This window comes from Sander lucioperca, chromosome 22 (assembly GCF_008315115.2).
Source record: "Sander lucioperca isolate FBNREF2018 chromosome 22, SLUC_FBN_1.2, whole genome shotgun sequence".
NCBI classification, from domain to species: Eukaryota; Metazoa; Chordata; class Actinopteri; order Perciformes; family Percidae; genus Sander; species Sander lucioperca.
Window position 1 is genome coordinate 21,562,083 of NC_050194.1, and position 25,769 is coordinate 21,587,851.

The 25,769-nt window shown below is 42.2% G+C and overlaps 1 protein-coding gene and 1 long non-coding RNA gene across 4 annotated transcripts; one reads left to right on the top strand and one right to left on the bottom strand.

Annotated features, from left to right (window-relative positions):
- The first annotated feature begins 834 nt into the window (after positions 1-834).
- On the top strand, positions 835-3,194 carry LOC116061157. The gene is made up of 2 exons (XR_004107663.2): positions 835-1,111; positions 1,721-3,194. It is a non-coding gene; the product is annotated as an uncharacterized LOC116061157 (long non-coding RNA).
- On the bottom strand, positions 2,563-23,973 carry col1a1b (collagen, type I, alpha 1b). 3 transcript variants are annotated; one of them, XM_035997453.1, is made up of 51 exons: positions 23,710-23,973; positions 21,947-22,141; positions 21,356-21,379; positions 21,107-21,144; positions 20,121-20,213; positions 19,508-19,579; positions 19,368-19,412; positions 19,179-19,232; positions 18,771-18,824; positions 18,092-18,145; positions 17,788-17,841; positions 17,644-17,697; positions 17,499-17,543; positions 17,344-17,397; positions 17,200-17,244; positions 16,984-17,037; positions 15,069-15,167; positions 14,912-14,956; positions 14,732-14,830; positions 14,585-14,638; positions 14,382-14,489; positions 14,177-14,230; positions 13,232-13,330; positions 13,072-13,125; positions 12,800-12,898; positions 12,488-12,541; positions 12,312-12,365; positions 12,167-12,220; positions 11,998-12,051; positions 11,417-11,461; positions 11,199-11,297; positions 9,918-10,025; positions 9,242-9,349; positions 8,791-8,844; positions 8,593-8,646; positions 8,069-8,176; positions 7,606-7,659; positions 7,384-7,437; positions 7,083-7,244; positions 6,631-6,738; positions 6,224-6,331; positions 6,014-6,067; positions 5,780-5,887; positions 5,618-5,671; positions 5,383-5,490; positions 5,177-5,230; positions 4,841-4,948; positions 4,459-4,741; positions 4,187-4,377; positions 3,833-4,075; positions 2,563-3,681 (listed from the first exon to the last, which is right to left on the bottom strand). In XM_035997453.1, exons 1-51 carry the CDS (start codon positions 23,789-23,791, stop codon positions 3,535-3,537), a joined length of 4,356 nt encoding a protein of 1,451 aa, XP_035853346.1. In that variant the 5' UTR covers positions 23,792-23,973; the 3' UTR covers positions 2,563-3,534. The 3 variants fall into 3 exon arrangements, with proteins under 3 accessions (XP_035853346.1, XP_031170951.2, XP_035853347.1); XM_031315091.2 differs by having other exon boundaries at positions 21,107-21,142; positions 21,348-21,379; XM_035997454.1 differs by lacking the exon at positions 17,344-17,397 and having other exon boundaries at positions 21,107-21,142; positions 21,348-21,379.
- Positions 23,974-25,769: the final 1,796 nt, after the last annotated feature.

Below are 25,769 nucleotides of genomic sequence, written 5' to 3' on the forward strand. Positions count from 1 at the left end.
CTATGTGGAGTAGCCAGACTCTCCTTCAGGCGCTTTGGAGGAGGGTCTGACAAAGTGAGACTAGGGAGATGGTAACTCCCTTTGGGGTGGACTTTGGGCTTTTTCACTTTGTAAACCTATTACATGCACAAAAAAGATATATAACACAATAAAGGAAAGGGAAAAAAGCAAAAAAGCATAATATGAGCACTTTAAAGAGTGTGTAGTTTGTCAAATTGTTACTTGCTGTTTGAGATTTCCTGTATTCCACCATCTTTCACTACTAATTAAAGATGTCAAAAGTCCTTATATCCCTTGTTTTTGTCAAATAGTTTTGAAATGTTTGTGAGATATAGAAGGGACAGAAAAAAGGGCAATGAGAGGAGATACCCTGAGTTCATGCATTATCTATGTACACTTCTTGAACTGTAATATGCCCATTGTCCAATAAATACAAAATTAAAAAAAAAAAAATATATATATATATATATATATATATATATATATATATATCAAAAGCCACATTCTTAATTGTTGTGTTCATCAACAAAGCCTAAGATGTCAAAGATTTCTCGAAGCAGGTACCACGTGTAGTCATCGCAGGATTATGAGACAATAGGCCCCTGGGCACACACATGTAAGAGGCCCCCAAACTCAAAGTCTACTTTTAGTCATTTTGTGTCCCTATATTATTGTTTTGCATCTATTTTTAGTCATTTAGCGTCTCTTTGTGGTTGTTTTGTGTCTCTTAGTAGTCATTTTGAGTTATTTGTAGTCGTATGTGCACACTTTTGATTGTTTTGGGTCTTTGTTCAGGTATTTAGAGTCTCTTTGTTGTCATTTTGCATCTCTGTAGTCATTTTGTGTCCCTGCATCTATTTTTAGTCGTAAAAGTAAAGGGAAGCACTCATGTCTGCAATATCAGAGATTCCTGACATCACTTTGGTTAAGCTGCTAAGTCAACTATAGGGGTCATGAGTAGACTTTGCGTCGCTTTAAAGGGGCACAATCCAAAATGGTTTGGAACCACTGCTCTATCGCCTTTTACATGATCTTAATATCACTTGTTATAAAAGGATGGTGGTTCAATCAGAGGGCAACATCTTTTACATGTTCTGCTTTTGCTGTTGCTGTTGGGGCCTAGACTGGGTAAACCCAGCCCGATCTGCCGGCGATTTGATTTCGCCCTGCAGCTCAGGCTGGAAACCTGTACGTTTTTCTATCCTGCTTCCGTTACAAATTTGCGGGAACCAATCACAAACTGGCTTATCCACCTGGTGCGCTATTGGCAGGTTTAACATGATGACGATAGAGAAGCGAAGGCAAGCAGCTTTTTGTTTACATTCAACATGACACACACCGAAGCGCAGCAACCCGTTGATGCCGTTGTCGCTGCTGTTTTAAAAGATTTCAAAGGCAAGTTTTCTCTGAAAACGTAACAGAAACTTGCCCTGGAACGATTCCTACAAAAGAAGGATGTGTTTGCCTTACTACCGACCGGCTTTTTTTTTTTTTTTACTACCGACTGGCTTTCGCTCTGCCTCGCTCTGCAAAGTACACAACCCCGGATCGTTGGTCTGATTGGTTGAAGGACTATCCAATTGCGTACAGAGTCATTTGAACTATGCCCGTTGATCACGCCGTAGAATATACAGAGCAGACTCCCCAGACTAATGTTCAATCTTAAAAGATTGAGCTTGATCTGATGATAGCCAGACTAGTTGGGGCCAGAATCTCAAAGCAAAACCTGAAAATGTCAAACCACCAGAGGGCAGTGCAGCTGCAGTTTCCTGTTCCTTTGGATTCAGTGTAACTTCCCTTGAAAGCAGCTGCTGTTGCACTAGATACCCTGAAGGGGTCGCTGGTGTGTCTTCATCTGATTTGGGAGTTTTTGGGTGCGATGCATCTCCTCTCCTGTTAACAAGACAAATTGTATTCTCATGCAAATCCAGTTCCCAAGTTTCTAGTGATTGTGGAGATAAAAAACAAGACAAGTGACATGAAAACTGCAATGGATATGTGTCTGATTAACATTTGATTTTTGCTGCCTGCTGCATTTTATAGCCTACTGTTTTAGCTTTGATTTCATTTACCGGCAGATTTAATAAAAATTGTGTGTTTACTCATGAAGAAAAGCCAGGTTGGATTAATGGACATTGGCCTTGTTTTCACTGCTGCTTAAAAGAAATGTACTCAGTGCAACTGCTGTGGAACAGTTGATTCCTGAACCGTATTTTAACTCTATATCAGTGTAACTATATGGTCTCCTGGGGTATCTCAAATAATGTGCAATGCAGCTTCAGTATATGGAGAAGTTTTCCAAATCCTAACAACTGATTTGAGTTTCACAACAGTTGCAAAAGAGGACAGTGAAACCTCAGCCACTGAGTAGACCACTTCACATGCTTTATTTCAGCACCCAAAATAATTAAAAACATCTCAATTTATTATACATGTACAAAATAAGTACAGAATCTCTCTTTTAAACCATGAAAGTGGGTCTGCTTCAAATTCTTTTTTAAGAAACCCTTCGCGAAAGACATCAACAAACAACATAAACAACAAGGTGGGAGATGTGTGCTGTTTTTTTTTTTTAGTGAAGAGGAGTTTTCCACAGGGGGGCGGGGAAACAGACAGAGGGATCAACACTGGACAAATGTGCAGGGAAATGATATTGAACCAGAGTCACTTGCTTTTTTTTTTTATCTACAAAGACATGATTGCATGCATTACATCTGCAGTGATCACGTTTTCAGAACACTTAAGAAGAAAACCATTGCACTGCATAGACAACAAGACAATGAGTCAATTTAGTAGCACCAAAGGTTCTGCAGGCATTAGTGGCAATAATTACAGTATGACCGTGAGAGTTTCACCATCAAACACCAATAACTGGTCCTTGTTGAAATGGCAATAGCACCTTTGAATGTTTTTGATTTCCCCACACTAAACTTGTGTAAAATATACCCTTTCTCATTTAAGAAAAAAAAATGTCTTGACTTCTTGTTATGAGGTAGCCATCTACATATTGCAATGAAGGTGAGCTTCTTTGTTTTTGCTCTTTCTCTGATCTTTGTCGGAGCAACATTCAGGTGTTTTTTTTTTCTTTCAAGAATTTAGAACAAGAAGACGCTTTTCACACTTTTTACAATTTATTTAACACCAGAAAAATGGTACACATCACTTGTTGTTTTCAATGTCCTTCCGCAGTGGTAGAAAATGGCAAAAGTCACCTGTGTTTCATTGCGTGTGTAAACCTTTCTTTTTTCTTTTTCTCTCAATCTCCAGGGGGACATTTTACACAAGTATATATTATTTTCTTGTTGCCAGTGGAAACAAAAGATTCTTTTTAAAGTGTCCTTGTTGTTGGTTTTGGTTGAAGTAGCAGTCCCAAAAACTTCTCATGATTGGAAAAAACACAAACATCGTCTTCAGTAGAGTGGTTTTAAGCATGTGGACCAATGGCAGCCAAATGAGTTTTGAATGCATAGGAAAAGGATTTAGAGATGACTGCTAGAAAAAAAACAACAATGTCATGTCCATATTTCTTTCTTTTTACAAGAAGCAAACGGGGCCAACTTCGACGCCAAATTCCTGATCAGGTGCACCAACATCCATAGGAGCAATGTCAATGATGGGCAGGCGGGATGTTTTTGATGTCTTGTAGTCGATGACTGTCTTGCCCCATGTGCCAGTGTGTGACTGTGGAGAGGAACAAAAAAAGAAGAAAAAGTCAGAAATTGCTCAGGAAAGTGAGTTGTCATCTTGCGTCTCTAAAGGATGATTTTAAATATTTCCCTTTAGAAATGTATGTTACTGCATGCTCCAAGACAACCAGAGAGAGAGAACTCACCGTGCAGCCATCCTCGCTGACGCTGTATGTGAAGCGGCTGTTGCCCTCGGCTCTGATCTCGACGTCGTTGGATCCCTGGAGAAGCAGGGCCTTCTTCAGGTTGCCGGTGGCGGAGTCCATGTAGGCAATGCTGTTCTTGCAGTGGTATGTCATGTTCTGAGAGGCCTGATTGGACATCAGGCGCATGAAGGCCATCTGGATGCTGACGTCCTCAGGATCAGCTCCATCGCTGCCATACTGGAACTGCGTGGTGGAGGTAGGAGAAGGTTGCTTTACTCTCACTGACTTCATAGTTCATATTGGTCTAATAGTTCACGAGGAAGATTTTTGGTGCATCGCTTTTTGACTTCTTACCTGGAATCCACCGGTCATGGACTCGCTGAACCAGACGTGCTTCTTCTCTCTGATGTTCTTGCTGATGTACCAGTTCTTCATGGGAACGCTGGACTCGCTGGGGTAGATGCAAGTCTCGCCAGTCTCCATGTTGCAGTGGACCTTGATGGCATCCAGAGAGGAGCCCTGGTTGGGGTCGATCCAGTACAAGTCTGCAACAAATTTACAGTTTAAGTCTGAGCTCATCTTTATCATTATCTACAAGCTGCATCGCGGCTCTGATCTGCACTCACCGCTCTTCAGCTCAGGGTGAGACATCTTCAGGTCACGGCACATGCGGACTGGGCTCTTCTGGGAACCGTCGGGGCTGCGGATCTTCTCCACTCTCTGGGTCAGGGTCTTGAGGGTGGTGTCCACCTCCATGTCGCGATCTTGAATAACCTTGGGGTCGTCAGCGCGGTAGTGGCCGCCACGGAAGGGATCGGGTGCCTTCTCCTGAATAGGCTGGCTGATGAAGTCAAATCCACTGCCGGGAGGTCCAGGGGGTCCAGCGGGTCCAGGAGGTCCGGGAGGACCCTGTTTGGTGACACCAGGGGGTTTACATATTGCAGACAACATTCAAAGTGTCCGAACGTACAAGTATTTATTTAAGACAAAGATCGTAGTGCAACTTACAGAAGGTCCCATCTCTCCATTGCGACCACGAGGTCCAGGGGGTCCGATGGGTCCGGGCAGACCGTTCATGCCATCCTTACCAGGGGCGCCACTAGATCCAGAAGGTCCCTATGGAGCAAAAGCCACACCAAATTCCTAACAGTTCAGCTTGACATTATGTGCATATGTAAAACGTGTAAATGTGTCAACATATGAAGTCCTGCTAAGCGTTGACAACGCTTTTGTTCTGTACTCTCACAACTCGACAAATGCTGCGGAAAACTAAAGACAGACCCTCCAAGTTCCAGATTGATAGTGAATTCCTTCTTTGTGTACTAGTTAAGCAGATGTACTTACTCTAGGTCCAGCTGGTCCGGAGGCACCAGCAGGTCCTCTGTCTCCAGAAGCTCCCTACAAGCAGAAGAAGATGTGAATATCAAATATCAAATATTACAAATTAAGAAATAACGTTTGAATATGGAAGTGAGAAAAGTTGAGATTGTTTGATGCAGTAAACTGTACACTTTTGCCTGCTACTCTATTACTTTGAAACAGTTACTTACAGCAGGTCCGGGCATACCCTGCATGCCAGTGAATCCTCTGTGTCCCTTGTGTCCTCTGTCTCCTGCCTCACCAGCCTCTCCTCTGTCTCCCTTTGCACCAGCAGGGCCCTGAACGAACACAACAGGAGGTCAACATGCCATCTCAGGTTCATGTGATCACGAGTCAACACGACGACTAGGGCAAAAATGACGTTTGTATATGTTGTTGATGTATATTATGTAACGATGAACGTACAGCGGGACCACGGACACCAGCAGGGCCAGCAGGACCAGCAGCGCCAGCGGGACCCTAAAGGAAAGAGAGAGCTTTATTTAGTTGAAGTTATCTGCACAGTGAGTTCTCAGATTATTAATTTTTTTTTATACATTTTTCAAGATAAGCAGGAAGGGAGCTTACAGACTCTCCACGGTCACCAGTCTTGCCAGAGGGGCCAGCACTTCCGGGGGGTCCAGGAGCACCAGGGGGTCCAGGGGGTCCAGCCTGACCAGTCTCACCACGGTTTCCCTATAGGAAGCAAATCTCCAGTGAGACAATGCTAAGCAGCTAAAGGCTGATTTTGTGTTTGTATTGGGAAGCTATGCTGGACTAAAAGCAAAACATTGATGAAAAATGAATCCAGAGGAGGGTTACCTTAGGGCCAGTTGCTCCGTCACGACCAGGGGCACCATCGTGACCAGCAGATCCCTGTGGAAGAGCGGCGAGGATGGTCAATCATCATAATATTTACCAGCGCTAATACAGGCATTATTAACCAACGAGTGCTGAATATGTGTGAATTTGTAGGTGCATTTGCAGTGTCCGAGACTCGACTGTGCAAGCACTCTAGTAAAGGTCTCATACCTCACGACCAGCCTCTCCGGTAGCACCGGACAGTCCAGGGGGTCCAGCAGGTCCGGGGGGTCCACGGGCACCATGAATACCAGGAGGTCCCTGCTTTCCAGGCTCACCCTGAAGAGAAACACAAGAGAGGTCAGTTCTCTGCATGCAGATGGAAGATCTGAGGAGAGCTTTAGAAATAGTCCACAGTTATCCTGTGATCAAGTATGGTATAATATTATGAGAAACAGGTTTTGAGTTTCATGTCTGCATTTGTACATTACTGTCCTGTTCTTGGCTAGGAAACACTAAAGGTTGTTTTATTCAAAAATCCAACCAATATTCTATCTTATTGGTTGGATAAAATAGAATATCTTATTTAGATATTGGCATATTTAGCCGAATGCACTCTGGTCATGATGAATACTCACAGATGGTCCAGGCAGACCAGAGAAACCACGCTCTCCACGCTGTCCAGTGAGACCGACGATACCACGCTGTCCAAGGAGACCTTGGGGTCCGGGGGTACCAGGAGCGCCCTGCACAGAACCACACAGTGCTCAGTTAGCAGGCACATAATGGAAAAGAGATCACTGTAGTATAGTTTTGGGCTGTGAAAAAAATCTGTTGAGTATTGTACTTAAATAGCATTAGTACAATCCATTGGATAGCATCACAATCTTTTTAACCTGATCTTATTTTACTTTTACTTAACTTTTTTTTTTTATTTTTAGCTATGTTACTTTAAACACTCATTGACTATTTTTTTCTTACTCTTATTTTTGCCTTAAATTTGACTGTAAACAACTGCAACTCAACAATTCCCCTGAGGGGATCAATAAACAGATTCTGATTCTGTTGCAGAACTATAGCAGGCACTCACAGGGGATCCATCAGCGCCAGGAGATCCCTTCTCTCCAGAGAGTCCTGGGGCTCCAGAAGCGCCAGCCTCACCAGGGCGACCAGCGGGACCGGTCTCACCACGTGCTCCTCTTGCTCCTTCTTTGCCGACTGGTCCAGCGGGTCCGGGGGCTCCACCAGCTCCCTGGAGACATGCAGAGGAATTCAGGTCAGTGAAGGGAACTCTGCTGAGGGCCATGATGGTTATGTACAAACAGACTAAAGACAACACTGTGTTGGTGATTGGTGATTACTGCTGCTTATGTGGACAGGGGGAAACTTACAGGGGGGCCAGGGGGTCCAACTCTTCCAGCAGGTCCGGGGGGACCAGTAGCACCCTACACACACACACACACACACACACACACACACACACACACACACACACAGACAAACGCAAAGAGGCAACAGAGATGACACTTAAAAACAGCATCACGGATTTCAGCATCACTGTCACAGCGTGTCATCGAATCCTACAAAATCGCACATGTAGACGCGATACTTACAGGGGATCCAGCACCACCACGAGCACCTTTAGCTCCAGCGGGACCAGCAGGTCCCTGGTGACAAAAAACAACAAAGAAGCACAATTAGTTTAACAAAACTTGGAATAAATCTAACCATACGAAAAGATTTCCATTCATAACATTCATTTGTAATTCCATATGGCTTCAATATTGTAATAAAAGTACTGAACTCTTTTTACTCTAGTTTTAATCATTTTACCATCTTCACATTCTCTGCTCCGTGTTCTTAGTTTAGTGTGTGTGTGTGTGTGTGTGTGTGTGTGTGTGTGTGTTTTATGTTTGCACCATAGAATAGCACTTTTAATTCTATCGTATGTACTTACAATGACAATAAAGTCAATTCTGATTCTGAACTCTGCACTTTTATTGAAGTTGGCATACTGTGACTTGATGTGACTTGTGTTTTTCATACGCTATGCATTTGTGTGACATGTGGGCCTACCTGAGGACCAGCACCTCCAACAGGTCCACTAGGACCAGGAGCACCAGCGTCTCCCTTGGGTCCAGTGTCCCCGCTCTCTCCCTTGGCACCAGGCTGACCATCAGCACCCTGAGGTTGGAGGGCAAGACGAGAACCAGTTCAACACAGGCTTTCATCTTACAGTGGGCTGTATTGTAACAGCATGGAAAGCATCTACATCTGTAGGGTAATATCTGTTTTATTGCATGAAATATAATGGGCAGTGGTGGCCTAAAGGTTAGAGAAGGGGGCTTGTGACCAGGTCGTTGGTTCAATACTCAGACCGACAGGATAAATCTGGGTGGGGAAGTGAAAGAACAGCCACTAAGGTGCCCTTGAGCAAGGCCCTTAACCCCAAAAAAATAAATGCTTAGTGGCCAGCAAATCAGACTGTGGTTATACTGGGCAGCTTCCAGATATGAATGTGTAACTGTGTGAATGTGACAGGTCATCGTCGCATGAATCTGAATACAAAAATAAATTTAAAAAATGCGTGAGATTCTTACAGGAGGTCCAGCGAATCCAGCAGGTCCAGAGGGTCCGGTCTCTCCACGCTCGCCCTGTTAAAGTAATGAGGAGATTTAGGGTCTAATATTTACACAAGTGTCACGATATCCTGCTTATGGTATGTTGTACTGAAGATACAAATGCAGTAAAAAGTATATTTTGTGTTTTTTTTCTAGTCCTCAACCACGTGTACTTACAGGGGCACCACGAGGACCGGTGGGTCCAGCAACTCCAACGGCACCAGACTCACCCTGAAACCAGACAGGTGAAGAAGAAGAAGATGGACAGGTCAGCAGTCATCCTAAACACTTAAATCATGAGTCTTACCACAGACATGTTGTACCAGGAAACCAAATTTAAGGCAAAATCCAGGCACCAAAGTTAACGAAAAAGAGAAGAACTGAGTTCTTAAAAATGTCAACAGCAGAATACGGTATCTATGACAGCTTGTTTTCATACTGTTTACGGGGAAATAATGTGATTGTTTGAATGACAAAGTGGAGGAACATTTCTGAAAAAGTAGACCCCATTTTATGTACATAAACATATGTGAATAAAGATACTGTAAGGAGATGATGAGTGAAAAACAATCCAGATCATGAACATGGATCACTGATATTCGTAGGCTAAAACCTACGAAGGTCTCACCTTCTCACCCTGAGCACCTTGGGGTCCAGGGACTCCAATAGCACCAGTCATGCCACGCACGCCATCTTTGCCAGCAGCACCATCACCTCCCTTGGTTCCAGCATCACCCTGAAGAGAGAACGCTTATTAAACTTTTTTTGATGATATTAAAAATCCTTGATATTTGGCTGATCGATTAGAAAAAACTGAGTAATCTTCTTTATTAGCTTGCATTTTATTAGCCACTTTTGGCTATTTGTCAGGGAAATCTACCAGAAACACCTCATGCTTGAAATAATAAGTCAGTGTACCACTGGCATTTTGGCAAGTATTTCAAGGTACAGTTTAGTTTTCTTCATATTTGCCTTATAACCTTCTTCCTACCTGTCTCACAACCTTCAGACATTTAAGCAGTGTGTCATCTGTTCACCCATTATAACTCCTAAGTTAAAAAAGTCAACTAAATATCTGAAAAAAATGAATTGAAATCAAAAACATAATTTTTCAGGTGATTTCACACAATAAGTTATTTTCTTTGCCTCAAACTTACAATGACCAGTAAATCAAACTGTTTCCCAGTTTGATTTTTTTTTTAGCTTTTGAACGCTAATAATCATGTTCATGCCAATAAAGCAGAATTGAGTTGAAATAGATTAAGTTTTGTAAGAGAGACAAATAGGGCCGGTGTGATACTTACTCTCTCTCCCTTGGCACCGGGGAGACCAGAAGCTCCACGCTCACCGGGCATTCCCTGCATACCGGGGGCTCCCCCAGCTCCGGGGGCACCAGCAGCACCAGGCTCTCCCTGCACAGAAATATACACATCATTATCCATTGGTAATATTCAATCAGTTGCAAGTGAACCATCCACTGAAACTTGCAGTAGACAACAATGTTAGGTGAATGTGCATTCGGTTTCATGTTTCTTAGTGAAGCTCAGAAAGCTAAAGTTTAATTCGGCTTACTCAAATTTATAATCCATAGTTTTAGTGTTGAGAGAGTTACTGTGGCTGCTTGTTTGCCGTGATGTTTTGCACAAACAATCCCTTTTATGCTGCTACATTACCATCACCACTGTTTTTAAGGTCACTTTTTAAACATGTGTGTTTTACTATTTAAAAAACTTGCATATAATTTGCTTCTATTCATATTTGCTATATTTGTCTTTCTTCTATTTACTTTTGTTCTATTCATTCAATTTTGTTGCACACTGCTGAAGAGCTGCTAAACAGATGTCATTGTACTCTGAGCACAATGACAATAAAGATCTATCTAATGTCTGTATGTTGTACTGGCAAAAAGAGGGCGGAAAACCATGCTTTGTTTTTTCTCTTAGATACACCCAGGGTGGGAAATAAAGGATGGGGAGCATTGTGATGGTTTTTAAATGCCTCGCCAACTGCCCTACCAGACTTTTGTTCAAGCTCAGGGAGAAACTGCAGCAGACGGGTGGGTTACTCAAAAGTAAAGCTGCTATTCATGATTGTAAATGACGGAAAGCAACGTCTTAATAAGTCTCTTCTATCCTCATGTCAGCTGACGCATTCGTTGATGCTAAACACTGAATCTGTTTTTGTCAGCCGGGTTGGCTGGCTCTCAAGAGATAGAGCAAGTCACCGGCTCCTCTGGCTCGCATGTCAAAAAGACACTGAACCCTGGACGCTGCTATATGGCTGTCCACTGCTCCTAATTCTTAGGATGGCTTAAATGTAGAGATTGAATTTTCCTACATTGTACTCTACGATTGCATGTGACGAATAAATAAAGTTTCGCCTTTCTGACCATCTCACACGCCATGTGATGGATGTTGTATACAGTATAATCAAGCAGGACAACTGTCTTAAACAGGGATTCGTCTTTGTACTTGTAAGGATGTTGGACTGTCCTGGATGAATATTTATTTGCCTGTTATATATTGGTACTTTTGCAGTGTTATTGACGTAATGATTAGGTCATTTCAAGAGATTTTTGAACCTACCTTGGCTCCATCGTTACCAGCAGGGCCGGGAGCACCACGTCCTCCAGTTGGGCCGGCGACGCCGGGGGCACCACGCTCACCAGGGAAACCTCTGTCGCCCTGAAGGAGAGGAGGGACACATGGGTCACGACCAATTCATCTCAAGACCCGAGGTGAACTGTGTTTACCATGGATGAATGATGAACATGCTTTGCTTCTGAAATGCAGGATGTACTCACTCTTGGTCCGGATGGGCCAGGGGGTCCAACCTCACCAGGGCCGCCCTGAACACAAGAGGGACAGGGGAGAAGGAAAAGTTTAGGAATTTCCCACGAGGAACCAAAAAACAACAGGCGTATGATGACAAGAAAATTTAAATCCTAAAACTTCCAAATACCCGTATATAACCTAAGACTTTGGTAAATTAATTTTAAGCAGCGAAACAATTCGTACAACACATCACAAGTTAAGGTTTGTTTTCAAACGAGATTTGAGGAATTTCAAAAAGCGAACGTCAACATTTCAGCTTTATCGCCAAATTATCTCTTTACACTTTGTTCTAGAAAAAATGTGGGCGTCACCTCACAGAAAGCTGAGTTTGTTGTGAACATTTTGATGTGAAACACGTGGATTAGTTATACCTTAAAAAGATAAATGTAAGAAGATATGTGAAAATGCCCTTAGACCTCAGAGGGTTAACTACGTGTGTGCTGTAAGATCAAGTATGTCCGAACAGCAAGTCAATCTTCCACTAAATGAAATGCATGGAGACCTTACAAGAAGAAACAAGCTAAGATTTGGGCATCCCTGCGACTCTTACCTGCTCACCAGGCTTGCCAGTCTCACCAGTAGCACCTTGGGGTCCAGGAAGACCCTGTACAAGGAAGAAAGGTAGACCATTTTAGGGTGAACAAGTGGAATTGTGGGAAATATTTCAGCGAAACATAAAAGGCAGCACTCAGGCTGCTGAGACACGTTTAAAAACCTACCTGGAATCCGGGAGAACCAACAGGTCCCTGCTCTCCTTTCTCTCCAGCAGGTCCCTGAACAGAAAGAAGGAAATTCAATGATGAAAAAACCTTGCACATGTTATAGTTAAGTTCATGTTTTAGTTTATGAAGTTAAGATACATACAGCGACACCAGAAGGTCCAGGAGCACCAACGTCACCATCTTTGCCAGGAGCACCCTGTGAACAAAAACATTACCCAAACCAATTATCAACAGTTTTTATCACTCTGATAGAAAACATCTTTTACACTGGTAGAGTTTGGTGTGTATAATTAAAAAAATATATATACAAGTACTTACAACAGCGCCAGCAGGACCACCGGGACCTCTCTCACCGGGCTTACCATTCTCACCCTGTTGAAAAAGAACAAAGGCCACACTTACATCTGCTGTGCGAGGGATCAGTAATTCCTATTAGATTTTATTTTTATGGGTTGAAAAACATAATCTGAACACTAGATATTTCTGATTTCTTTCTAATCTCATATTTGAGTGACTTTCTACAACTGCATAGTATGTTAAAGATTAGGGAAGGGATGTACAAACTAGCAAGCAATGATCCTATTAGGATTTGTTTTTGTGAAAACACAATGAATGGGGCCGTTAACTCACAGCGACTCCCTTGGGTCCGGGGAATCCCATAACTCCAGGCTGTCCTCTGGCTCCAACAGGGCCAGCAGGTCCAGGGCGTCCATCTTGTCCAGGGGCACCCTACAGATCATCACAAAACAGGAGAATACTGTAAAAAAATATCTCTCCTATAACAGGTTGTCTCTCCTATCATGATTAAACGGATTGTTTACAAGATGAAGTTCTAGGGTTCATTGTATTAAGTACACTATTAAGTCATTCCTAGCAGAAACCATTTGTGAGTCAATACTTACAGAAGGTCCAGTCTTGCCATCGGGGCCGGGGCTTCCGGGGCTACCAGTCATACCCTGTGGAGGGAAGGCCATTCGGTGAGTGTGAAGACATACAAAGGGCTATGTGTTTAGCTATACGATTAAAGAAAGCTTCTGTAAAGAAATGTGTTGCAGAACTCACCTTGGATCCAGGTGCGCCAGGAGCACCAGGGGCTCCAGACTCACCAGTGGCTCCCTGAGCTCCCAATGCGCCATTGGAACCACGCTCACCGGGGGCTCCCTGTCATACAAGTTGGGGAAGAGTCAGGAGAAATCTGCACAAGTGGGTGAGGTTTATGAGCAAAATTATCTCTCGGTTAGCTGGAAGGTTTGACTCCCGTCACGTTAATTGCATGGGATGTAAGGATGCATCGTGAATCGGGCAAAAATCGATATAAATGTGTAAAGATTACAACCTGTTTATTTAATTATTTTGATGTTGGATTTGTTTCAAAGGTGTAATAATTAACGTCTGATATTTAAGATAAAATACAATTTCAGTTGCACTTCTGATAAGAGGACACATCTGTTGTTTTGCACAGTTTATATAAATAAAGTGAAACATTTTCAGTCATCTGTCAGCTCATTCTGTTAAAAAAAATCGTGAGCTATTGCGAACTGAAAATCCTGAATTGTATCGATTTGTGAGTTGAGTGTATTGCAACATCCCTAATAATTGCTACTGTTCATCATGTCATTCCATTATATCAACTGCTATATTTAGTGAGTGAGACATATTTCTGTATATATTGCAATTAGGTATTTCTCTCTCTCTCTCTCTCTCTCTCTCTCTGTCTCCCCCCAACCGGTCCAGGCAGATGGTAAGAGCCCGGTTCTGTCTGAGGTTTCTGCCTGTAAATAGGAAGTTTTTCTTTGCATGCTCTTGGGGGGGGAATTGTTGGGTCTCTGTCTGTAAATGATAGAGTGTGGTCTAGACCTACTCTATCTGTAAAGTGTCCTGAGATAACTCCTGTTATGATTTGCCACTATAATTAAAATGTAATTGAATATGTTAAGCCAGAACCACGTTTGACTAAATGTATTCCCGAGCCTGTTGAGGACTCCTTGGGTGGATTGACTAACTCACCTTGCCACCAGCAGCTCCATCAGCACCAGGGAACCCACGAGCACCAGGGGCGCCCTAAAAGAACAAACACACACACCAACCAATTAACCGCGTCACTAATCCCTGGGGATTTAGCATACTGAAACATGATCAAAGCGTGTCCTTCTTCTTGTTGCGACTACAGTATCTAACAGAAGTCCAAGTGAAAGAAGAAGAAGTGACATACACGCTCTCCAGGGGGTCCACGGGGTCCAGCACCACCGGGCTCTCCACGTCCTCCTCTCTTGCCCTCCTCACCAGAGTTGCCAGGAAGTCCCTGAACTCCAGCGGGGCCCTGGAAAAGAAAGCAATGTTGTTAGGAACACTTATTTCTTAAAAATCCCACAGCATGCTAAATGGATGTAAGGTATTATCTATTCTGAAACTTACAGGCTCTCCCTTGGCACCGGGCTCTCCCTTAGGACCAGAGGGACCGTGGTCACCCTGTTGGCAGAAACACACACATTTCATCTCTATCACTGAACAAACAATTTGTGTTTATACCAAACATTCACACAATCAAGTGTCACTACTCACATTGTTACCCTTGGGACCAGGAGCACCGACAGCTCCCTGAGCTCCAGCAGGACCACGAGCGCCAGGGAAACCAGGGGCACCAGCGATACCAGCAGCACCCTGTGGGATTAGAGAGTCGGGGTGTCAGAACGTGTGCAGGATTCAAGTGGCATGAATGTGATCGGTGAGTATGATACTTACAGGAGAACCCTTAGCACCAGCTTGGCCATCAGATCCGGGGGCGCCCTGTTGGGAGAGGAAGGAAATAAAATGTGTTCAGCACTGAATTGCATTTCTATTTTTCCTTGTCATGTGTAAAAGAATGGCAATAGAAAAATAAAGTCCAGTATCTACTCACAGCAGCTCCGGCGGGTCCAGAAGGTCCTGGGTTACCAGGCTCACCACGGGATCCCTGGGGTCCATCACTTCCACGGGCTCCTGCAGGTCCAGTCTCTCCCTGTGAAGGGAAGCAACAACATCTCAGAAATCTGCAACTTGAATACTGTAAGTCTCTTTCTTTCTAGTTTCCTTTTTGTTTTTGGGTTTTGCTATTTCTTCTTTACAAGGTTCCTTTCTTCTATTCTTTCAATGCTGTGTTTCTGTGTTTCTGTTATGTTTTATGTATTCTTTGTTTGCTATGTGAAGCACCTTGTTACTTTGTTTTGACAAACTTTGTTTTATCTATCAATTAGAAATCATGAACAAGTAGTCCAACTTGGCACCTCAACACCAAGAGATTAAGTATACAATTACATTACATTGTAAAGATAAGTTAATAGTCTATGAGGTATATACATATGTATAAGGTATGTTGTCCTCGTTTATTGATACCAGTGGGACATTTTATTGTGTTATTTCTTCAGCTTGCACTGAGATTTTCAAGGAGTTCAAGTACAAGTGAAGAATGTAAATAGTCACCACACTGATCTTAAATTGTTTTTATTGCACGTCTCCACACAGTCATTTGATTCTGCTGTTGTCATAGCCCAGTTTCTAAGGAAGATCCCGCACTCTGCTCTTGCTACAGCATCACCATTTATTGATGAAACTAACGTTTCAGCCCCTCTGGACTTTCATCAAGAGTATGTTTTATGTTTATAATTGAAAATACTCTTGACGGGAGCCCTGGTAGCTCACCTGGTTGAGCATGCACCCCATGTACCAAAGCTCAGCCCTTACCGCAGCGGCCCAGGGTTCGAGTCCGACCCGCGGACCTTTGCTGCATGTCATCCCCCCCTCTCTCTACCTCCTTTCCTGTCTTCATCTAGCCTATCAAATAAAGGCCAAAAAGCCACAAAAGAAATCTTAACATACTCTTAACAGAGGGGCCGAAAGGGGGGCTGGGATTCTCCTTTTTCAAGTTCTAATGTGATATTTTCCAAAGCACATGCATCGAAGAATTGTTGAATGTGCGTATTGTGTCTTTGTAAAGTGTGTGTGTGTGTGTGTGTGTGTGTGTGTGTGTGTGTGTGTGTGTGTGTGTGTGTGTGTGTCTACTGATGCCATCTGGTGGCTACAGTGTTCACCTGGGGTATACAGTTTTAAGACAAATGTTTTGTTTTCAGATTTACACCATGATGGCTAATGGTTGACGTGTGGATGTTGATGTTCTACAGTAGTAGAGTGACAGGGCTTAATCCTTAGATTCTTAATGTCCCCAGATTTCCTACTATAATGAGAAAGACCAGGGAGCGATTGAGACAGCTCTTCAGGTGGATAACAACAGCAGTGAGAGGCTAATAAAATAATGTTTCTCCTTAGGTTTCCCTGGCTGGAGGGAAACCCTTATATGAAGGCAACACACCATGAAATTAGACATAGGCTCATTAGACATGAAGGGTGATAACCCTAGCAAGGCTGGACAGCCTGTTTTAGGGGTGGGGCAAAGCAAATTGATACAGCATAGTACCGCGATATTTTCCAACGCAATACTGTATCAATACACGCCAGGGATCGATCTTTTATCATATACATTGCACATGAGAATTTACCTTTTCTTTACCAGAAAAATAAAAATCTATTGTTTTATTTTTTAGTCCACTAGATGGTGCAGTTGAGTGAGATGAACAAACTAAAATCTTTTTAGACAAAACAGAAAGTTTTTCTATGGGGACATAACTTGAAGTTGGAAAAAGGGCAATAGATTGTAGCAGAATATGGCAATATGTTTAAAATGGCAATAATATTGAATCGTGGGGCCTCTGGTGATTCCCACCCCTACCATGTTTATGGTCAAATGTATTGGATATGAAAAATGTATTGGGTAGACTAACCTTAGCACCAGCACCGCCAGGGAAGCCAGGGGCACCAGCAGGTCCAGTAGGTCCCTGAAGAGTAAAGAGACGTGATGTTAGCAGGCATCCGTATGTTTGATGAAATGCTAATTACAGAGCAGTGCATCAAACCCTTTAACAGTTTTACACGGGCGATATGTCCTTTCAAACATCTCCCAGTAAAGTTAAAGCACCTCAGTAAGAACTAATACTTACAGGGGGTCCAGCAGCACCAGTGTTGCCATCATTACCACGAGCACCCTGCAGAGGAGGAGATTGGATTAAAGTCATTTGTATTTGTATCAAAGTATAGACTCAAATTAAATGGTATTATAGCATGACAGGAAGAGCAGCGCTTACAGCAGGGCCAGGAGGTCCAGGGCGACCTCTCTCACCAGGAAGACCACGGGCACCCTAGACAAGACACACACAAAAAAACAATATTAGCTTGACAATGCTAACCTTAAGAATGATGTATGTGTCAATAAATGGATTGAGATGAGACAAAAACGTACCATGGCGCCGGGGATACCGTTCTCACCAGGTGAACCAGGCTCTCCCTGTAGACAAATACAGAGGGAAGAATGAGCTCTAGTTGTTCAAATTGATATTTCTGCTTCCTCCTGCTTAGGTGAGCAACAGCACGTCCTGCTATCCTACCTTGGGGCCAGCGGGTCCAGCGTCTCCCTTAGCTCCATCCAGACCGCTGAATCCCTGTGCACAAAATCAATCAGGGTCAGTGACAACATCGCAGCAGTGGAAGACGGTGATGTTTTTTGGTATTCAATGCTCTTCTAAACTCACTCTGTGTCCCTTGATGCCGGGGAGTCCGGGGGTTCCGGGGAATCCACGAGCACCCTGCGGGTTGAAAACAAGAGATGTGTAAGAAACAACAAGCAAATGCATCAACTTTCTGTATCAAACTTTAATATTTAGGATTTTTCTGCAACTAGTTTTCTGACCTAGTGAACATACTGGCAACTTATTTGAAATGACCTCTTGTTACCCTGTGGGCATGCTGACCAACAGGTTACAGATAAAATGCCAATGTAGGAGTCATTGTTGGCTGACCATCATCTGACATTCGCCCTCAGTGGGCATCACTCACCTGGGGGCCAGCGGCTCCACGCTCACCGGGGCGACCAGCTTTGCCGGGCTCACCCTGTTGCAGACACACAGAGATTAGAGGTTAGTATGGGCTGATCATTGTGTGTGGAAGTATGACCCCTAACTGACTATGTATGTATTCTTCAGACAATAAATACGTTGCAAAGTAAGATTTATGACATATACCAAGGCAATTTATTTTATAAAGCACAATTCAGAGGCTATTCAAAGTGCTTTACACAAGCCTAAACATACGACGCAAATAAAGCAGAACAATTTAAAAATCATTAAAGAAAATTGTAGATTTAAAATAACTTCAGAAGCATGTAAGGAATGACTATCTCTAAATGACTTCAGGGAAAGCAATGGCAAACATAAATGTTTTAAGCCTTGATTTGAAAGAAAACATGGTTGGGGCAGATCTTAAGTGTTCTGAATGTTTATTCCAGATCTGCGGTACATAGAAACTAAAAGCTGCTTCTGCATGTTTGGTTCTGACCCTGGGGACGGTGAGCAGGCCTGTCCCAGATTATTTTAGAGCTCTGGATGGCTCGTAACAGAGCAGCATATCACACATATATTTTATATAAGAAAGACAACAACAACAACAAGGACAACAGTTTAGTGTTAGAATGTGAATATAAACGCACAGGGATGAAAATAATCAATAAATCACTTACATCATCTCCGTTCTTTCCAGGGGGTCCGGCAGGACCACGGGGACCCATGGCACCCTAAGGAAACACAATAAATGACTGGATTAGCATCAAATTCATGCTGACTATTTGAAGTAAGTGTATGAATATTTGCTATATGTCATTAAAGGTAAAGAAGAGGGGGTGAGGAGGTATTTATCACGGACAAAACGGGATTCGTGCATATGTGTGTCAGTGGGTCAGTGATCAACAGGAAGTAACAGGGGCTATCAATAACAAATACATAAGTATAATTTATTTAAAAAAATCTTATTCAGATTAAAGGGGTTAAAAGTGTTGTGTCTCAATAATGTGGACAAAGCATCAAAGACATCTTCAACAGAGACAAATCAAGGGAAACATTGATTTAGTGGAAGATTTTTGTATACTCACAGAAGCACCGGGCTCACCGGGCTCACCAGGGGGGCCAGTGAAACCCTGGGGACCCTGATGGATAACAGAGAACAACAGATTTCAATGTTTATGCATTGATCTTAGATGCAGTGTAAAACTGGATGATGACAGTTAGCTATGTCAGAATGAGAATCTGAGCGGTGATGTAACTGATAAGGGAATACTTACAGAGGAGCCAGGGGGTCCAGGAACACCACGACTACCCATAGGACCCTGTTGATGAAGATCAGAAAAGATTATTACTTGTAGTCCAAACAGGAACATTTTTAGCAATAAGGGTGCATTAAGAAAGAGCAAAGCCTTCATACCATTGGGCCAGGGACAGTTCCGCCGCCGCTAGATTTGGAGTGGTCAACATAGCTCATCTGAGGAGAGAAGTTCTGTAAGGGGAGAAGAAGTAGTAGAAAGAGAAATTAGTCACTGAGCATTGATGAAATAACACTTAAAAGTTAATGTAGCGCAAAGGTCACTCTAAATCACATGCTACAGTATAAAGATTTGTAATATATTTGAACCTGTAGCACAGATGTTGAGTTCAACTTTAACATGTTATAAACGCTTGGTGGGACTTTCATGGGATCAGATCAACCCCTTGATGTTCTGCATCTTCCCCAGGACTAAACCTGAGGACCAGGGAGCTGTCTGCTCTCCCAATATTGAAATAAACATGCATGGAGGAGATGTCCTAGCTGCTTCTCTCTAGCACAAAGTCTCTCCTGCTGATCTTTCTCCTCAAATGTGTGCAAAATGAAGAATCATTTGGTAGAACTGATACAGAAATGTATCATTGTATGAATAAGAGAGCATTCGAGGGAAACATAATGTTTTTTTTAAAGCTGTTTCTCATTTGTAAACAGAATCGAGTCATGCGTAAAACGCAATCCGAAGACTTTCTGGATGTTGTGACATGGAGATACTTACTCCGCCAAGGCCAGGGGGGCCGGGGGGCCCGGGAGGGCCAGGAACACCAGGCTGTCCATCCAGTCCATCATTGCCAGGAGGACCAGGAGGACCCTGTAGAAAAGTAAGGCAGACACAGTCGGTTAGCAATATTCTTTACTGATTATTAGGTGTTTTAATTTATGTAATTCATCCTTAACTTGCAGGAAGAGCTCATAGGCATCCAAAGAAGAGAGACTATGTAATTTCTAAGAAATAATTATCTATATTGACAAATGAAACCACTATACTGCACATTCTGTAATGTCTATCACAAATCTTTTTAGTGTTATTTTCAGATAATGATAGTTTTTGCCTTGGCACTTGCTGTGCCTCAAAATGGAAGTGAAGCAATGCTGCTTTTGAAACACACATTTGCAAAAAAGTTGAAAATTAGTTCAATTCTGAATTGTGTTTCTTTCTATTGTTACTTTACACTTATTTTATATTACTACAAATTGCTTTATAAACCAATAAACCAATTTGCCTTATGTGACCTTTCAACTTTTGATGACCTGTTGACCTCGTGACCTAATTATCAAAGATCATCAGCAACTATTACGTCATAGCAGCTTTACTAGCATTTAGATCAGTTTGCAGGGACTCAATCAGCAAACATATAACACACTGTGTTCACTATCACATTTTTTGTCAGTAATTGGTGAAATCCTGACTTAAAAATATTGCAAATCACATACAAATCAACCTAATCAACCACATGTAGCAGTGATACATGAGTTGTACTGAATAATACACAATGACCAACACACATGGAAACACTAATGTGCCGGTGTTGGGACTAATGCATCTAACTTCTTCGTTACAGAAAATAATCATATTCAAGAATTAAACATTTTTCTTGTCCACAGTCAGTTTGTCCAAATATATGCAATTATTTTTCTAAAATGCATAGGTGTCATTTGCATTAAAGGTCAGGAAAAAGTCTCGTGAAGTGAACTGGAACCTACCGGGTCTCCCTTGGGGCCAACGTCTCCCTTTGTTGGCTATGGATAGACAGAAAAAAAGGGAGTAAGGCTATGCTGCATGTTTCATCCAGACTGTAAAAAACAAGTGAATCATCTAGAATATAAGCAGACAAACTAAACTGGGCCATGCCAGCATCTCCAAAGAGAGACCAATATTACGTTTCTCAGACTTTTATAGTCACACATATTTTTAAATATAAAACAAAGTTAAATGGCCAAATACCTCATTCCCATCCGGAATCACGGGTGGGTCCACTAAACCAACGAAGAAAAAGAAAATGTCAACACCTCTTAACATTTATGAGAGACACACTCAAAACGTTGGACATTTACAAAATAATGTAAATGTTTATTTGGCGGGGCCAGGCTGGGAGTTGATTATCATTACAGCATGACAAACAGCATTTCATAAAATTACTGGAAGAAAAGCATATTCATTTGATCATAAATATTTTCTGTAGTGACAAAAGGAGGGAAATAAATGATATAAATATTGTTTTGGGAGACGTGACGTGTGTTCCACCTGCAGTTTCACTGCACAGGTAGGCATGTTAGGAAATTATATAATTATTGCCAGACTTCGCCAAAGAGCAGGTATAATCCACCGTTAAAAGAATGCATATTGAAAATGAAATGAACAAAAGGTAAATCCAAAATGATTCTTTTCTGAATTAAAATCCTCAGGAGAGCAGGCAGGCTTAGGGCCTCAAATCCATTAGTGGCCACAGAGCCATGGATGGTCAGAGATGAGGTGGGAGGCACCAGGTGGCGCCACAAAGCTAAATAACCACAGAAATGCTGAGGAGGATGAAGGTGAAGTACCCGCGGTGTCAGGGCAGATAGGGCAGCACTCTCCGTCTGGGATGATGGGGTCGTCGCAGTCGGATGTGTCTTCACAGATCACCTCGTCGCACATGACGGTTCCACTGTCGCAGACGCAAATCTGGCAGGGCTCTGGTTTCCATACATCCTTGTCGTTGTACAACTGTCCGTCTAATGAGCAGCTGCCAAATAAGCCTGAAAGGAGAAAACCACAGTGAGTTTGGTAACATTAAATAAGATCAATATACAAAAAAAAGAGGGAATATCTTAACATTCTGTCAAATAAATGCCCCAAATTAGGTCTAGCCTCAGTAAACTGAATTATGTACAATGTGCTGGTAAAATTTTGTTGAACCTTGGCTACACCTGCACAGTGCATCATATGGGAACCAGATGTGCCTAATAGGCTTAGATCAGACACCAGGCTCTACTTGCAAAACAGCACAATATTCAGTAAAATAATGATTTAGTATTTTCCCCATGGAGACCTGTATTGTTCTTTCAATGTTTAGGCTGTAAACTAATCAGCTCTGGCCTCTGACTTGTGGCACACAGCCTTTTTGGTACTTTGTAAAAGTACCAAAAAAGATCCGTTCTTTAACTTGTGTCATTCTAGCTAGATTCGGACTTCATTAGAGTCACAGGAACCGACTTTTAACGAGTTATTTGTGATCAGGAAGATATCGACTAATGAAGTATAACATCAGTGCCTGTCTACAGGAGGTATAAGTTATTTGGGCCTGGTAAATGTTAGAATACAGTGTTCAACAGAACGAATGCAGCAAAAGAAACTATCCAACAGTTCTGATCAGATGTAGTTCAAGATTTTCTACTCAATAACTATGAGTGGAAAAGTATACTGGGCCTAATCACTTTTCAGGCTGGATGTGTGGGCCTTGGAGGTGGGAGGGCCGAGGTTTGGAGGATGGAAGCACAGTTCCAGTGTTTGCCACTGAGTGGCGCTGTTGACCTACAAGACGAGATCTTCCGCACCCTTCTCTCTGCATGGTGATTAATTGATGTCTAGACTTTTTTCTTACTGTCGACGTCAGACTTAGGCGATTTTTCCATTGTCCTTTTTTTCAGCTAATCAAACCAAGTTTTACACAAACTGTATAAAAATGTTCTTAAATTCAGTGTGACATTGTCATGAAGTTTTAGGTTAAAGTTTAACCTTCTAATAGCTGAACATTTGTCCACTTTATCAGGTTTGGTTCCCCAACAAACAGTCTTCTCACTTTTGATGCCTTTTGATGCATTAATGTTAAAAGTACTGAGAAACATCCAAGTGGTAGGATCTACAGACATTGGCACATCTTTGTGAACTGGGATGCATTTTGTTTCTAAAACTGGTGAAAACTACTTTACAAACTAAATGCAATTAAGATTTCCTCAAATGGATTTGCCATTTTCTAATTTCTTTATTCTTGTGCTCTGCTTCAACTCTCTTTGAACTCAATGTCCTGTCATTGCGCATCAGAGATAGTGCAGCTGCTCCTCTCATGTTTGCGCGGACGCACAGTGAGCATGTATCTGCACGTCGATGAGAGCAGCAAACAATAAAGAAAAGTTATATAAACTCCCATTCGCTTCCACATCTCCCCTACAAAACAAAACCCATCAAAACGCTTCAACGTGTAACAACTTTCATAATCTCTGCGCGCTGGAGTCAGGCATCACGCAGCATCCTTGCGGGATCTCCACATCCTTAGGGTGCCACAGTCCCAAAACAACTCAAATCAATGTTTGAAAATGATACTTACTATCATCCTCGCCTTGACCTCTCGCCAAAAGCACTGCTGCGCTGAGCAACAGCGCTAACCGAATATCCACAAAGCTGAACATGTCTAAATGTTAGACATGTAGATTCTTTGCGACACAGGGGGAATCCTTTTTTTCCTCAGACACCACTCATACAGGGCAGGGTCCGGTGTGTGTAACTCCAAAATCCAGACCCCAGCAGAAACTCCCTACTGCCTAAACAAATGAGTTAGCTTGGCTTTTATATGCCAAAACTTTTGGGGAGGTCCTGTGCGCACCAGATAACATGTACATGTTCAAGTCACAGAGTCCCTCCTTCATCAGAGAGAGGGGCCGTCTTTAAACATGTCAAACAAGTTCACGTTTCAGCTCAAACGTGGATGATGAGGACTCTCATCATTTACGCGCCGGCTCACCACCGTTCAGACGTGTTGATCGTCTTCTGCTTCTCCATGGATTTTTCCTAATTGAGGCTTTTGTTGGGGGTGTCTTGTCTTTTCGGCATCAAACCTGAGACATTGTGTCGCTGAGCTGATTTTCAATCGTCTGGACTCTGGATGATTTTATTTATATAGCAGATCCTTCGCAGTTTAGCCTTCATTAAGTTTATTAAGGATATGCTGAGCAGCTGAGGACTGGATTGATTTCAGTTGTACAGGAAGTTATTTCATGGGCTCAGTGGTTTCTTTAAAGAAGGAATGGGTTAAGAATGATGTATTTCGTGCGCAATTTACGCACGGAGAGAAAACCAGATGCAGATCAAAATATTACCAAGATAATTCGAGGATGTATGTTGACTAAACGATGTTCTATGCACAAGTCATTAAGAGCTTCTGTCCCTTGCAGACGTTCTTGAGAGGGAATCATACTTGTGTTTTTATAAAAACTTAATTCTGGGCCTGTACACCTGCCTGAGTATCAAGCACCTGCAAGCAACTGCAATTTCACACCAGCAGTAAAGAACAAATGTATAACTGATTCAATATAACTTTACACACATTAAATCCAGGTTTACTGTCTTTAAAGGAAAGTCAACCTGAAGTCAACATGACATGTTAACATTTTCTCCTCATTTTAGGCATCTGAACCCTTTCTCTACCATTGGTACTCCATCATACAAATAAAATGTAGGCTAACAATAATAGTGCTTTAATCTTTGTTTCCAATTAAAAGTAAAAAGTAATCAATAATCCAGAATGACCAAAGTTTTTAAAGCATCTACAACAACCTATGTTTGTTTCCAAAAGAGGCATGACCATCTCATGATGTTGGAGACAGGGAGACAGTGAGGGAGAGAGGGAGAGAGAGAGAAGAAAATTTGGCAGATCCACAAAGCAGTCTGGTTACACTGTGGACACGTTGCAGCTTCTACAACTACAGTATGGCCCAAGTTGACCTTTCATTTACTCTCTGCTGTTGCCTTCTCCTTTTTCTGACGTTCAACTCAAATAACCTGTCCTGTTGTCAGTAGCAGACATTTATCACACGCACAAGCACGTTAGACTGAACGATCCAGAAGTGGAAATCATCAAACTATGGAATCATATTTTATTGTATGTGAGCACAAAGTTCAGGGGAATGTTTTAATTCTGAAATAGACTTTGTATCCATTTTGAGAAAAGAAAATGAAGAGTTTATAAAAAACAGTAGGCCTATACGACTTCTCCCTGTGATCATTCACTTACATTATCTTGAAATTAAAGTTTTAATATGGTATATGATTGTCGTGATTTGCCAATACCTATCATAACTTTTAAAGGTAGAGATACAATGGAAAAAACAACAACAAAAGTTGAAGATTCTAGTAGATAGATAGCTACATACTAGCTAACATAGTGGTCTCGCTAGTATAAGATCATCATTCTAGCAATGAGTAGAACATCTTCACAAAGCTCACTCTGATGTTTATGGAAACATTTCTTATAATCCATGAATCATTTTTCAGACATTTGCATGTCCACATGCACAGAGTCGGTGCAAACGCTGGCTTGATATTTCTTCAGCTGCATTTTTGTGTGGTTAGTGATTTTGTTTGCACTAAACAGTTTTTTTTTTTTTTTTA

What these genes read in the sequence shown, in the direction of transcription:
- col1a1b (XM_031315091.2), bottom strand. Translation starts at nt 23,791, where the DNA reads ATGTTCAGCTTTGTGGATATTCGGTTAGCGCTGTTGCTCAGCGCAGCA. An exon ending in CTGGTGCTGCTGGACCCCCT is followed by an intron (nt 17,038 to 17,199) that starts GTAAGTATTAGT and finishes TTTACTCTTCAG; the next exon opens with GGACCTACTGGACCTGCTGG. An exon ending in CTGGCGCACCTGGATCCAAG is followed by an intron (nt 13,126 to 13,231) that starts GTGAGTTCTGCA and finishes TTCCCTCCACAG; the next exon opens with GGTATGACTGGTAGCCCCGG.